The following is a 14,526-nucleotide window of genomic DNA, read 5'->3' on the forward strand; positions in this document are numbered from 1 at the left end:
TGTTGTGCCAAACTAATTAAGCCAATGACACCTAATCCCTTCTGCCTACATGATGTCCATCTCCCTCCATTCTCTGCACATTCATGTGCCTGTCTAAGAGCCTCTTCAACGCTTCTAATGTATCTGCGTCCACCACCACCCCTGGCAGCACATTCCAGGCACCCACCACTCTCTTGCATAAAAATAAAAACTTGCCCTGCACATCTCCTTTGAATTACTCCCTCTCACGCCCTCTATTATTAGACATTTCAACCCTGGGAAAAAGATACCGGCTGTCTACTCTATCTGTGCCTCTCATAATTTTATAAACTTCTATCAGGTCTCCCCTGAGCCTCCGACACCCCAGAGAAAACAACCCAAGTTTGTCCAATCTCTCCTTATGGCTAATACTCTCTAATCCAGGCAGCATCCTGGTGAACCTCCTCTGCATCCTCCCCAAAGCTTGCACATCCTTCCTGTAATGGGGCGACCAGAACTGCAGACAATATTCCAAATATAGCCTAAACAAAGTTTTATGCAGCTGCAATGTGACTTCCTGATTCATATAGTCAATGCCCTGACCAATGAAGGCAAGAATGCCTTACGCTGCCTTTACCACCTTATCTACTTGTGTTGCCAATTTCGGGGAGCTTAGGGACTTGGACCTCAAGATCCTTCTGTACAACAGTGCTCTGAAGGGTCCTGCATTTACTGTGTATGTTCCCCTTTCATTTGACCTCCTAAAGTGCAGCACCTCACACTTGGCCGGATTAAACTCCATCTGCCATTTCTCTGCCCATGTCTGCGACTGATCTATCTCCCAGTTTGACGACCTTCTCCACGGTCCACAACTGCACCATTTTTTTAAAAGATGCATATATTCAGAGGATGTGGTCTCGCAGGCTGAGTCAGAATTTAATTGACTGTCCCTAGTTGCCCTTGAGAAGGTGGTGGTAAGTTGGTTTATTATTGCCACATGTACTGATGAAAAACTTGTTCTGCATGCCATCCATACAGATCATTTCATCACAACAGTGCGTTGAGGTAGTACAAGGGAAAACAGTAACAGAATGCAGAATAAAGTGTTAGAGCAGAATGCAGAGAAAGTGCAGTGCAGGCAGACAATAAGGTACAAGGTCATGATGAGGTAGATTGTGAGGTCAAGAGTCCATCTTACTGTACAAGAGGTCCGTTCAAGAGCCTTATAACAGTGGAATAGAAGCTGTCCTTGAGCCTGGTGGTACGTGCTTTTAGGCTTTTGTATCTTCTGCCCGATGGGAGGGGGGGGGGGGGAGAATGTCCGGGGTGGGAGGGGTCTTTGATTATGCTGGCTGCTTTACTGAGGCAGCGAGAAGTATAGGCTGCCTTGACCCTCTGCGGTCTATGAGATGTGGTTATATCCACATTACTGTTAGGGAGAGAGTTCCAGGATACTGACCCAGAGACGGTGAAGCAACTCTCTGAGTGGCTTCCTGGGACATTTAAGAAGCAACAACCTTGGTAGGTATTGATATTGGTTTATTATTGTCAAGTACTGAGGTACAGTGAAAAACCTGTCTTGCATACTGTTCGTACAGGTCAATTCATCACACAGTGCAGTTACATTGGGTTAGTACAGAGTGCATTGATGTAGTACAGGTAACAACAATAACAGTACAGAATAAAGTGTCACAGCTACAGAGAAAGTGCAGTGCAATAAGGTGCAAGGTCACAACAAGGTAGATCGTAAGGTCAGAGTCCATCTCATCGTATTAGGGAACCGTTCAATCGTCTTATCACAGTGGGATAGAAGCTGTCATTGAGTCACATACAAGGCAGACCAGGTAAGGTCGGCAGAATCCCTTCCCTGGAGCATTTGGAACCAGATGGGCTTTTGCAACAATCCCCTCTGTTATTATTGACACAAATTATGTTTTTTTAATAAATTCCACATTATTGACCGTATTTAAATTCCCCAGTTGCCGTGGCAAGATTTGAACGCATTCCTGTCCATGAATTTGTCTGCACGCTCAGTAACTTCACTGCTACTTTGCAAACGTCCACAGAACCTTCCAGATTGTCATTGCCGGTGTATGCATGGAATCCAGGCTATTTAATTGCAAGTCCAGTGAATTAACCACTGCATTACCACTGTACCCCATTGCAGAACAGCACTGCCATCTTGTCCAAGTATCAGAGCCATCAGTATCTCTCCTCCACCTAGCTCCAAACGCTCTTCAGGAAAGGGAATCTGTTGACCTTACCTGGCCTGCCTTTTATGTGTCTCCAAACCTACCAAGGTAGTTGCTTCTTAAATGGAATTCTCTCCTCCCCACCTCCAAACCTTTCCCCTCCCCTCCCCAGCCACAATCCCCTCCACACTGATTCCTGATTTCTTGAGATCGTTGCTGTGGATCTCCCAAGTCCTGTGCACAGCACTGGGCTCACCACCTTGATTCAGGCAAAATTGATTTGATAAGATCTTTATTAGTCACGTGTACATAGAAACACACAGTGAAATGCATCTTTTGTGTGGAGTGTTCTGGGGGCAGCCCGCAAGTGTCACCACGTTTCCGGCGCCAACATAGCATGCCCACAACTTCCTAACCCATACATCTTTGGAATGTGGGAGGAAACCAGAGCACCAGGAGGAAACCCGCGCAGACACGGGGAGAACGTACAAACTCCTTACAGGCAGCAGCCGGAGCAATAACAGAATGCAGAATAAAGTGTTACAGTTATGGAGAAAGTGCAGTCCAGGCAGACATTTTGGGAATAACATTTGGTAGCATTTTAGGAATAGTGATCATAACTCCATAAATTTTGAGATTGTATGTATAAGCATAGGATTGGACCTCGGGGGAACTTGGGTAGGAGCTGGGGAGAGTAGATTGGGAGCGGCTGTTACTGGGTAAGTCCACACTTGATATGTGGGAGTCATTCAAAGGCCAGCTGGTCAGAATACAGGGCCAACATATTCCTGTAAGGAAAAAAGCCAAGGATGTCAAGGTTCGGGAACCTTAGATGACCAGAGGTTGTCAATTTAGTCAAAAAGGGAAAGGCAGCACATGTAAGGTTCAGGAAGACGAAATCAGGCAGGACTTTTGGGGAATATAAAGGAAGGAGGAGAACTCAAACAGGAGGGCTAAAAGAAGCCATGTGACGTCTTTGGTGAGTAGAATCCCAAGGCATTTTGTATATACAGTAAAAACAAGATGGTAACTGGGGAGATGGAAGGACTACTCGAGCAAAGAAGGGCATTTATGCCCGGAGTCTGAGGAAGTGGGTGAGATACTAAATGAGAATTCATATCGGTTTTCACCAAGGAGAAGGATGGGGAGTTAGTGGGATCAGGGAGGGATATGCTGATACTCTCGGGCATGTTGATAGCAAGGAGGACGTGGTGTGGATCTCTTGAGGAATGTTAAGGTGGATGACTCCCCAGGTCCTGGTGAGACCTATCCCAGGTTATTGAGAGAGGCAAGAGATTGCTCAGGACTTGACAGAGATTCCCGTATCCTCTCTAGCCATAGGCGAAGTCCCAGAGGACTGGAGTTCCTTTGTTTAAGATGAGATAAGATTTCTTCATTAGTCACATGCACATCGAAACACACAGTGAAATGCACCTTATGCATAGAGTGTTCTGAGGGCAGCCCGCAAGTGTCGCCACGCTTCCAGCGCCAACATAGCATGGCCACAACTTCCTGACCCGTACACCTTTGGGATGCGGGAGGAAACCGGAGCACCCGGAGGAAACCCACGTAGTCACGGGGAGAAGGTACAGACAGACAGCAGCCAGAATTGAACCCAGGGTGCTTAGCGCTGTAATAGCATTATGCTAACCCCTACATACAAGAAGGGCAATCGGGACAAACCAGGAAATTATCGGCTGGTGAGCCGTACATCAGTGGTAGGGAAATTATTGGGGAAGATTCTTAGGGATAAGATCTATTCGTATCTGGAAAAGCATGGGCTTATTTGGGATAATCAGCATGGCTTTGTACAGGGAGGTTATGTGTTACAAACGATTGAGTTTTTTGAGGAGGCGATATTGCCTCTATGGACTTCAGCAAGATGTTTGACAAGGTCCCTCACGTCAGGGTAGTCTGGAAGGTTAGATCGCATGGGGTCCAGGGGGAGAAAGCTGATCGGATTCTTAATTCTCAGTGGTAGGAAGTAGAGTGTGATAGTCGAGGGTTGTTTCTTGGACTAGTGGCCTGTGTCCAGTGTTGTGCCACAGGGGATCGGTGCTGGGACCTTTGTTGTTTGTAACTTATATAAATAATTTTGATGTGAATGTACAACGCATGGTTAGTAAGTTTGCAGATGATGCTAAAATGGGTGGTGTTGTAGATAATGTAGAAGGTTATGAAAAATCACAGGGGGACTTTGATCAGCTGGGTGTGTGGGCTGAGGATTGGCAAATGGCTTTCAATCCGGATAAATTGCATTTTGGAGGACTTGTACACTAAATGGTAGGGGAGTGTTATGGAACAGAGGGACCGAGGCGTGCAAGTGTATAGTTCACTAAAGCGGCGTCACAGGTAGATGGGTGGTGAAGAAGGTGTTTGGCACACTGGCCTTCATCAGTCAGGAGTTGGGATGTTATGTTGCAGTTGTACGAGATGTTGGTGAGGCCGCACTCGGAGTATTGTGTACAGTTTTAGTCACCTTGTTATAGGAAAAATATTATTAGACTAGAAAGAGTGCAGAAAAGATTTATCAGGACGTTGCCTGGACTTGGAGGGTCTGAGTTACAAGGAGAGGTTGCGTTGACTTGGACTTTATTCCCTGAATTAAGATAGGATAAGATAAGATCTCTTTATTAGTCACATGTACATCGAAACACACAGTGAAATGCATCTTTTGCGTAGAGTGTTCTGGGGGCAGCCCACAAGTGTCTCCACGCTTCCGACGCCAACATAGCACGCCCACAACTTCCTGACCCGTACGTCTTTGGAATGTGGGAGGAAACCGGAGCACCCGGAGGAAACCCACGCAGACACGGGGAGAACGTACAAACTCCTTATGGACAGTGGCCGGAATTGAACCCGGGTCGCTAATGCTGTAAGGCGTTATGCTAACCGCTGCACTACCGTGCCTGCCGTGCATGCTATGTTGGTGCCGGAATTGTAGGAGATTGAGAGGTGACCTGATAGAGGTATATAAGATCGTGAGAGGCAGAGACAGGGTGAAAGCACAGTCTTTTTCCCAGGCATAGATAGGGCAGCTGGTCAGAATTTTTATCCCAAGTGGAAATGTCAAATACTAGAGGGCAGAGCTTTAAGGTGAGAGGGGGAATGGCAGGCATGGTAGTGTAATGGTTAGCATAACCCAATAACAGTGCCAGTGACCTGGGTTCAATTCTGTCCACTGTCTGTAAGGAGTCTGTACGTTCTCCCCGTGTCTACGTGGGTTTCCTCCGGGTGCTCCGGTTTCCTCCCACATTCCAAAGACATACGGGTTAGGAAGTTGTGGGCATGCTATGTTGGCGCCGAAAGCGTGGCGACACTTGCGGGCTGCCCCCAGAACACTCTATGAAAAAGATGTACTTCACTGTGTGTTTCGATGTACATGTGACTAATAAAGATAGATTATAAAGGAGATTTACGAGGCAGGTTTTTTTACACAGGGAGTGGTGGGTGTCTGGAACAGGCTGCCAGGGGAGGTGGTGGAAACAGATGTGGCAGCAACGTTTAAGAGGCATTTAGACAGACACATGAACAGGCAGGGAGTGGAAGGATAGGGACCATGTGCAGGCAGATGGGATTAGTTAAATTGGCATCATGGTCAGCACAGACATGGTGGGCTGAAGGGCCTGTTCCTGTGCTGTACTGTTGAACATTCTAAGAGAATCCTGGCTGGGAGGCTGCTGTGAGCAGAAAGGCGAGGAGAGAGGCCGAATGGCCTGTTCCGTACTGTAAGCTCGGCGGAGTCTCGCCCTGATCTGGATCCCTGCAGCCTGACCCACTGGTAAACTGGTTAATGCTGGGATCTCTCAGCCCCTCGTGTCCAAGACTGACTGCCCCACTCTGTCCACCGCTGTTGTCTGGTCCGCCCCCTGAGTGACCGTTCACTCTCTGTTACAGACCCGTATGCGATCGTCTCGTTCCTCCACCAGAGCCAGACCACGGTTACCATCAAGAGCACCTTGAACCCCACCTGGGACCAGACACTGATCTTCCACGAGATCGAGATTTTCGGCAACCCTGACGACATATCCACTAGCCCACCGGACATTGTGGTCGAGCTGTACGATCATGATACCTACGTAAGTACGAGCATCACGGTCTGCTACCGGTCAATGTCCCACAGCGAAAGGAGGAGGCAGTTCAGCTCCCTGAGCCTGTTATTTAGGTCAGAAGGCCATTTGGCCCCTCGAACCAGCTGCATGGGGATAGGAGGTTGTGCACCCTCTTGAGCTTGTTACTTGCATTTCCTTTGGCTCAACCAGTCCATGCCGGCCAAGATTCCCATCTGAGCTAGTCCCATTTGCCTGCATTTGGCCCATATCTCTCTAGACCTTTCTTATCCATGTACCTGTCCAAGTACCTTACGGTAGTGTAGCGGTTAGTGTAACGCTATTACAGCGCCAGCGACCCGGGTTCAATTCCCGCCGCTGTCTGTAAGGAGTTTGTACATTCTCCCCGTGTCTGCGTGGGTTTCCTCCGGGTGCTCCGGTTTCCTCCCACATTCCAAAGATGTACGGGTTAGGAAGTTGGCGCCGGAAGTGTGACGACACTTGCGGGCTGCCCCCAGAACACTCTACGCAAAAAGATGCATTTCACTGTGTGTTTCGATGTACATGTGACTAATAAAGAAATCTGATCTTAATCTTAAAGTACCCGCCTCAACCACTTCCTCTGGCCGCTCATCCAATATACCGACCACCCTCTGGGTCAAAAAGTTGCCCCTCAGGTTCCTATTAAATCTCTCCCCTCTCATCTTAAACCTACGCCCTCCAGTTCTTGATTGCCCAACCCTTGGAAAAAGACAGTGTGCATTCACCCTGTCTATGCCCCTCATGGTTTTATACATCTCTGTAAGATCGCCCCTACACTCTACTGAATAAAGTCCCAACCTGCTCAACCTCTCTCCATAACGCAGTCCTTTGAGTCCCGGCAACACCTCCACTCATCTCTCTCAAGTCTGTTACACAGGAAAGGGGGGGAAACCATGAAAGGCACCACACAAATGCACAACCTTCTTCCTGAACTGCACAGAACATGCTCAGAGGAACCAATATTCTTAATTATTCTTGTAATAGAGCATATAGTATGTACTTAGAATAATATAATATTCTTATATTTCAAAATACGAATAGAGGTGTTGGGTCAGCTGTTTAAAAATATTTAAGCAGTATCACAGTCAATGAATTTACACTCTGTAATGTCAATATCCGTACTTATTTTTGGGGGGGGTTTGGCAAGGTTTTAACCACTTGTAATGTGAGCCATCTCTCAAAATGAAAATAATTTCCATGTTATTTCTTTACATTTTGCAAATTCCCCGCCACAGAGGAATGGTTGGCAGAGTGCTAGGTGTTCCTCTTGACACAGCCCCAGAGTTGGCCCAGTGAGGTAGTTGCTTGCTCTGACGCAGTTTTGAATGGAGGGGAGTGCATGGTGGTTGGTTAAATAACTAAATCACCTTTTCCACGGAAGGATTTTCTCATTCAGCGGTCCAGGAGCAGTTGGTTTATACAAAATACTGGTGAAATATCAAGGAGGAATGGGGAAGAGTTAGAGATGAGGCTGCAACAGTATTTTGATCGCCCAGCTATAGGGAGAACATGAAACAGTACGGCACAGGAACAGGCCCTTCCGCCCACCATGTTGCGCCGAACTAATTAAATTAGTAATTAAACACCTAACCTAAACTAATCCCTTTGGCCTACACAAGTTTCACATTCCTCCACTCCCAGCACATTCATCTACCTAAGAGCCTCTTAAGCACCTCTATCATATCTGTCTCCACCACCACCCCTGGCAGCGTATTCCAGGCACCCACCACTCTCTGTGTAAAACAAAAAACTTGCCCCACACATCTCTTTTGATTTTACCCCCTCTCACCTTAAATGCATGCTTCCTAGTATTAGATATTTTGACCCTGGGAGAAAGATACCAATTGTCTATAAGATAAAATATGTTTATTAGTCACATGTACATTGAAACACACAGTGAAATGCATCCTTAGCGTCGAGTGTACTGGGGGCAGCCCGCAAGTGTTGCCACGCTTCCAGTGCCAACATAGCATGTCCACAACTTCCAAACCCGTACGTCTTTGGAATGTGGGAGGAAACCGGAGCACCCGGAGGAAACTCACGCAGATACGGGGAGAACGTACAAACTCCTTACAGACAGCGGCCGGAATTGAACCCGGGTCGCTGGCGCTGTAGAGCGTTACGCTAACCACTACACTACCGTGCCCTATTTGTGCCTCTCGTAATTTTGTAAACTTCTATCAGGTCTCCCCTCAGCCGCCGCTTCTCCAGAGAAAACAAACCAAGTTTGTCCAACCTCTCCTTGTAGCTCAGACCCTCTAATCCAGGCGGCGTTCTGGTGAACAGGAAGGATGTAATTGAGCTGGAAGGGGTACAGAAAAGATTCAAAGGCTGTTGCCAGGACTGGAGGTATAAGGACACACTCCTCTTAGAGACAAGGCTCAAGGGGCTGATCATGACTTATGATGTACAGGCAGAAGAGATTGAGTTTAACCTGGCATTGTGTTCGACACAGACATCGTGGGCCGAAGGGCCTGTTCCTGTGCTGTACTGTTCTTTGAGAGACTGAATAGGCTCGGACTGTTTTCCCTGGAGGCTGAGGAGTGACGTTATTAGAGGTTTATAAAATCATGAGAACGTGGATGGTCACAAGTCTTTTCCCCAGGGTGGTGGGGGGGGGGGGGGGGGGGGGGGGGGCGGGGGGGCGGATCCAAAACTAGAGGGCACAGGTTTAAGGTGAGAAGAGAAAATTTAAAAGTGCAAGTTTTTCACACAGAGGGTGGTGCATGTATGGAATGAGCTGCCAGACAAAGTGGTAGTTTAATTACAACATTTAAGTGACATTTAGACAGGTACATGGAGAGGAAAGGTGTGGAGGGATATGGGCCAAACGCCGGCAAGTGGGACTGGCTCAAGTAGGCATCTTGGTTGGCATGGATGGTATTGGTATTGATTTATTATTGTCACTTGTACCGAGGTACAGTGAAAAACTTGTCTTACAAACCGATCGTACAGGTCAATTCATTACACAGTACAGTTACATTGGGTCAGTACAGAGTGCATTGATGTCGTGCAGGTAAAAACAATAACAGTACAGAGTAAAGTGTCACAGCTACAGAGAAAGTGCAGTGCAATAAGGTGCAAGGTCACAACAAGGTAGATTGTGAGGTCAGAGTCCATCTCATTGTATAAGGGAGCCGTTCAATAGTCTTATCACAGTGGGGTAGAAGCTGTCTTTAAGTCTGGTGGTACGTGCCCTCAGGCTCCTGTATCTTCTACCCGATGGAAGAGGAGAGAAGAGAGAATGACCTGGGTGGGTGGGGTCTTTGATTATGCCGGCTGCTTCACCAAGATAGCAAGAGGTAAAGACAGATATGAGAGGTAAAGACAGAAACCTCTAGGATGAGTTGGGCCGAGGGACCTGTTTCTGTGCTGTATGACTCAATTTATCCGTCCCTTTCCATAATCACTCTCACTGAAGGGGAAGGAGTGGAAATCCAAACAAGTTCAGCAATGGGATGACTGCGGTTTGTTTATTCTGGATGTGCAAAGGCTTCAAGGAATACAGACAAACTGAGTGAGTGGGTGGGTCCATGGCACGCAGAGTGCAATGTGGGAAAAATGTGAAGCTGTCCGCTTTGGTTCACACAGCAGTCCAATTTCAAGTTTATTGTCATGGGCACACAGACCCAGGGTATAAATGCCATGAAAATTAGCTGTTTGTAGCAGCAGCACAGGACATTGCAAACTTGGCAAACATAAATTACATAAATTTAAATTAACATAAATTATATGCAACTTTCACCACAAAAGTAACATAATGACATTAGTACAAGTTGAGGGAAATGTAGCCCGAGGTAGAATTAGGGTTTTCAGGCGGATTCAAGAACCTGACGGCAGTGGGGAAGAAGCTGTTGTTGAACCTTGAGGTGAGGGTCTTCAGGCTCCTGTACCTCCTGCCTGATAGCAGCATCGAGAAGAAGGCACAGCCCGGATGGTGAGGGTCCCCGATGATGGATGTTTCCTTCCTGAGACATCGCGTCTTGTCTTCGACGGTGGGGAGAGCTGTGCCTGTGGTGGAGCTGGCTGAGTCCCACCACTCTCTGCAGCCTCTTGCGTTCCTGTGCATTGGAGCTCCCAACCCAGGCCGTGAAGCCACCAATCAGAATGCTCTCCGCTGTACATCTGTAGAAGCAGTATAGCAGAGTGTCTGTGAAATGCTGTGGGACTATCAAATGTCGATATTGGCAGGGACCTGGGTGTGTTTGTACGCATCACTGATGGCCAAACTGCAGGCACAGGATCTGATTCAGAGGGAAAGTAGTAGCTTAGTCTTTATACCAACAGCATTTGAATACAAGAGTAAGGAGGTCTTATTACAGTTTGCAGGGCCTTGGTGAGACTGCGCTGGAATATTGTGTATAGTTCTGGTTTTCCAACCTAAGAAAAGATATACTTGCCATAGGAGGTGTGTTGTAAAGTTGTACAGCACAGAAAAGACCCTTCAGCCCACTATATCCATGCTGACCCTTTTGCCCATTTACACGAATCCCATTTACCTGTGTCGGGACCGTATCCCTCTCCACCATGCTTGCTTAAGTGTCTGTCTGAATGCCTCCTAAACGTATCGATTGTATCTGATTTCACCGCCTCCTCTGGCAGCAAGTTCCAGGTATCACCCACTCTCAGTGTAATAAAAACTTAGCCCTCAGATCCCCTTCAAAACTCCTTCCTCTCACCTTAAACATGTTTTTGATACCACTGAAAAAAAGATTCTGGCCTTCCACTCTATCCGTGCCTCTTATAATTTTATATATTGGTATTGGAATTGGTTTATTATTGTCACTTGTACTGAGGTACAGTGAAAAACTTGTCTTGCATACCGATCGTACAGGTCAATTCATTACACAGTACATTGAGGTAGTACAGTGTAAAACAATAACAGAGTGCAGAGTAGAGTGTCACAGCTACAGTGAAGCACAGTATAGGTAGATAATAAGGTGCAAGGTTATAACAGGGTAGATTGTGAGGTCAAGAGTCCATACACCTCTATCAGGTCAGCCCTCAGCCTCCTTCGCTCGAGGGAAAACAAAGCCAACCTATCCAATCCCTCCCCATACTAACAGTGCCATGAACTGGAATTGGTTTATTGTTGTCACATGTACTGAGGTACAGTGAAAAACTTGTCTTGCGTACAGTTCATACAGATCAATTCATTACACAGTGCATTGAGGTAGTACAAGGTGAAAACAATAACAGAGTGCTGAATAAAGTGTTACAGCTACAGAGAAAGTGCAGTGCAGGCGGACAATAAGGTGCAAGGCCATAAAGAGGTAGATATGAGGTCAAGAGTCCATCTTATCTTACTGGGGAACCGTTCAATAGTCTTATAACAGCGGGATAGAAGCTGTCCTTAAGCCTGGTGGTACATGCGATCAGGCTTTTATATATTCTGCCTGATGGGAGGGGGGAGAAGAGAGAATGTCCGGGGTGGCTGGGTGGGATCTTTGATTATGTTGGCTGCTTCACTGAGGCAGCGAGAACATAGAACATAGGACCAAAACTTCGGCCCAAAATGTTGTGCTGATGTAGCTATTCCCTCCTACCTACAGAATGCCCATATCCCTCTATTTTCCTCCAATTCATGAGCCCATCCAAGCCCCTCTTAAAAGCCCCCAATGAATTTGCCTCCACCACCCTATCAGGCAACGCATTCCAGGCATCCACCACTCTCTCAGTAAAAAATATACCCCTCACGTCTGTTCTGAACCTACCCCCTCTCACCTTAAATGCATGCCCTCTGGTATTGGATCGCTCAATAATGGGAAAAAGATATTGCTTGTCCACCCTGTCTCTGCCCCTCATAATTTTATACACTTCCAACAGATCATCCCTCAGCCTCCACCGCACTTCCCCATGAGAAGTGCAGAAGAGTCCATAGAGGGGAGGCTGGTTTCCGTGAGGTGCTGAGGATTCATGACTAGTTCCAGAAATGGTGGGTTTGCTGCATGAGGAGACATTGAGTAGACTGGGCCTATCCAGAGAGTTTAAAAGAATGAGAGGATATCTCATTGAAGCTTGCAAAATTCTTAAAGGTTCAACAGGCTGGACGCAGGGAGGGTGTTTCCCATGGCTTAGGAGTCTAGGGCCAGGGGACAGAGTTGCACCATACCAAATAGGCTACGTAGAACCATAGAACACTGCAGCACAGAAAACAGGCCATTCAGCCCTTCTAGTCTGTGCCAAAACTTTATTCCGCTAGTCCCATTGACCTGCACCCAGTCCATAACCCTCCAGACCTCTCCCGTCCATGTATCTATCCAATTTATTCTTAAAACTTAAGAGTGAGCCTGCATTTACCACGTCAGATGGCAGCCCGTTCCACACTCCCACCACTCTCTGAGTGAAGAAGTTCCCCCTAATGTTCCCCCTAAACCTTTCCCCTTTCAGCCTAAAGCCATGTCCTCTCATACTTATCTCTCCTAATCTAAGTGGAAAGAGCCTACTCGCATTTGCTCTGTCTATACCCCTCATATTTGTAAACTTCTATCAAATCTCCCCTCATTCTTCTACGCTCCAAGGAATAAATCCTAACCTGTTCAATCTTTCCCTGTAAGACCCGGAAACGTTCTAGTAAATCTTCTCTGCACTCTTTCAATCTTACTGATATCCTTCCTATAGTTAGGTGACCAGGACTGAGGTGATCAGATATTTCTTCACCCAGGGATGACAAACCTTTGGAATTCCAATCCCAGAGAGCTGTGGAGGCTCGGTCACTGTGTGCAAAGAGAAATAGATAGTTTTCTGGATATTAAGAGATTCAATCATCAGTCCGGTCATTGAGTATAATAGTTAGGAAGTCATGTTGCAGCTGGCAGACACGGTAGTGTAGTGGTTAGCGTAACGCTATTACAGTGCCAGCGACTTGGGTTCAATTCCGGCCACTGTCTGTAAGGAGTTTGTATGTTCTCCCCGTGTCTGCGTGGGTTTCCTCCGGGTGCTCCGGTTTCCTCCCACATTCCAAAGACGTACGGGTTAGGAAGTTGTGGGCACGCTATGCTGGCACCGGAAGCATGGTGACACTTGCGGACTGCCCCCAGAACACTTGACACAAAAGATTCATTTCACTGTGCATTTCGATGTACATATGACTAATAAAGATATCTTTAAAAAAGATAGAGATAGCTCAGAAAAATTTGGTTTGGCCACATTTGGAGTATTTTGTGCAGTCCTGGTCGCTCCTTTACAGGAAGGATGTGGAGGATCTGGAGAGGGTACAGAAAAGATTCACCAGGATTAAAGAGTGTTAGCTATAAGGAGAGGTTGGACAAACTTAGAGTGTTTTCTCTGGGGCATCAGAGGCTGAGGGGAGACCTAATAGAGGTTTATAAAATTATGAGAGGCACAGATAGGGTAAACAGTCAGAATCTTTTCCCCAGGATGGAAATGTCAAACATTAGAAGGTGAGAGGGGAAAGTTTAAAGGAGATGTGCGGGGCAAGTTTTTTACACAGGGAGTGGTGGGTGCCTGGAACGGGCTGCTGGGGGTGGTGGTGGAGGCAGATACAATAGTGGCGTTTCTGATAGAGACATGAATATGCAGGGAATGGAGCGATAGGGACCATGTGCAGGCAGATGGGATGTTTAAATTGGTATCATGGATGGCACAGACATGGTGGGCCGAAGGGCCTGATCCTGTGCTGTACTGTTCTATGTGCTGTTCCAAGTTCCATGGGGATAATGTTGGAAAATGGTCCTGGGGTAGAAAATCAACCGTGTTTGATATATGGAGACACCAGAGACTGCAGATGCTGGAATCTGGAGCAATGCAGGAGATGCTGGAGGAACTCAGCGGGTCGAGCATCATCTGTGGAGGGAAAGGAATCATCGACGTTTCGGAGCGAAACCCTGCATCAGGACTCAAGAGCCTGGTGACCTATTCCTGCTTCTGCCTCTTATGTCCTTGTGTTCTCCTCAGGGTGCCGATGAATTTATGGGCCGATGTATCTGCAAACCCTCCCTGGAGTCCTCCCCCAGACTGGCCTGGTACCCAGTGCTCAGAGGGGGCAGAAATGCAGGCGAACTTCTGGCTGCTTTTGAGCTCATTCCACGGGAGAAGGTACGTGAAACGTAAAATCAAACACTCACAATAGCAATCCCGTTCACCTCATAAACCACTGGAACGGGATTTAAAGGAGAAATTATTGAACAAGGGGTGGCATCAGGCTGCACCAGATGGTATCAGGGCAGTGACCAAAATCTCGGCCAAGTTGTTACGTTTTCAGGAACACGTTAAGGGAGAAAAGAGAGGTGGAGAGGTTCAGCGAGGGAATTCTGGAGCTCAGG

General features: G+C 47.1%; 1 protein-coding gene across 6 annotated transcripts in view; it reads left to right on the forward strand.

Annotated features, from left to right (window-relative positions):
* dysf (dysferlin, limb girdle muscular dystrophy 2B (autosomal recessive)) overlaps positions 1-14,526 on the forward strand; it is a 280,694-nt gene that overhangs the window by 169,025 nt on the left and 97,143 nt on the right. For all 6 annotated transcript variants that reach the window (XM_052038414.1, XM_052038407.1, XM_052038430.1 and 3 more), the window contains 2 exons: positions 6,048-6,229; positions 14,159-14,299. In XM_052038414.1, the coding sequence (XP_051894374.1) occupies positions 6,048-6,229; positions 14,159-14,299 (323 nt within the window). The remainder of the gene's footprint in view (positions 1-6,047; positions 6,230-14,158; positions 14,300-14,526) is intronic.

The sequence above is a fragment of the Pristis pectinata genome, chromosome 2 (assembly GCF_009764475.1).
Source record: "Pristis pectinata isolate sPriPec2 chromosome 2, sPriPec2.1.pri, whole genome shotgun sequence".
Lineage (NCBI taxonomy): Eukaryota > Metazoa > Chordata > Chondrichthyes > Rhinopristiformes > Pristidae > Pristis > Pristis pectinata.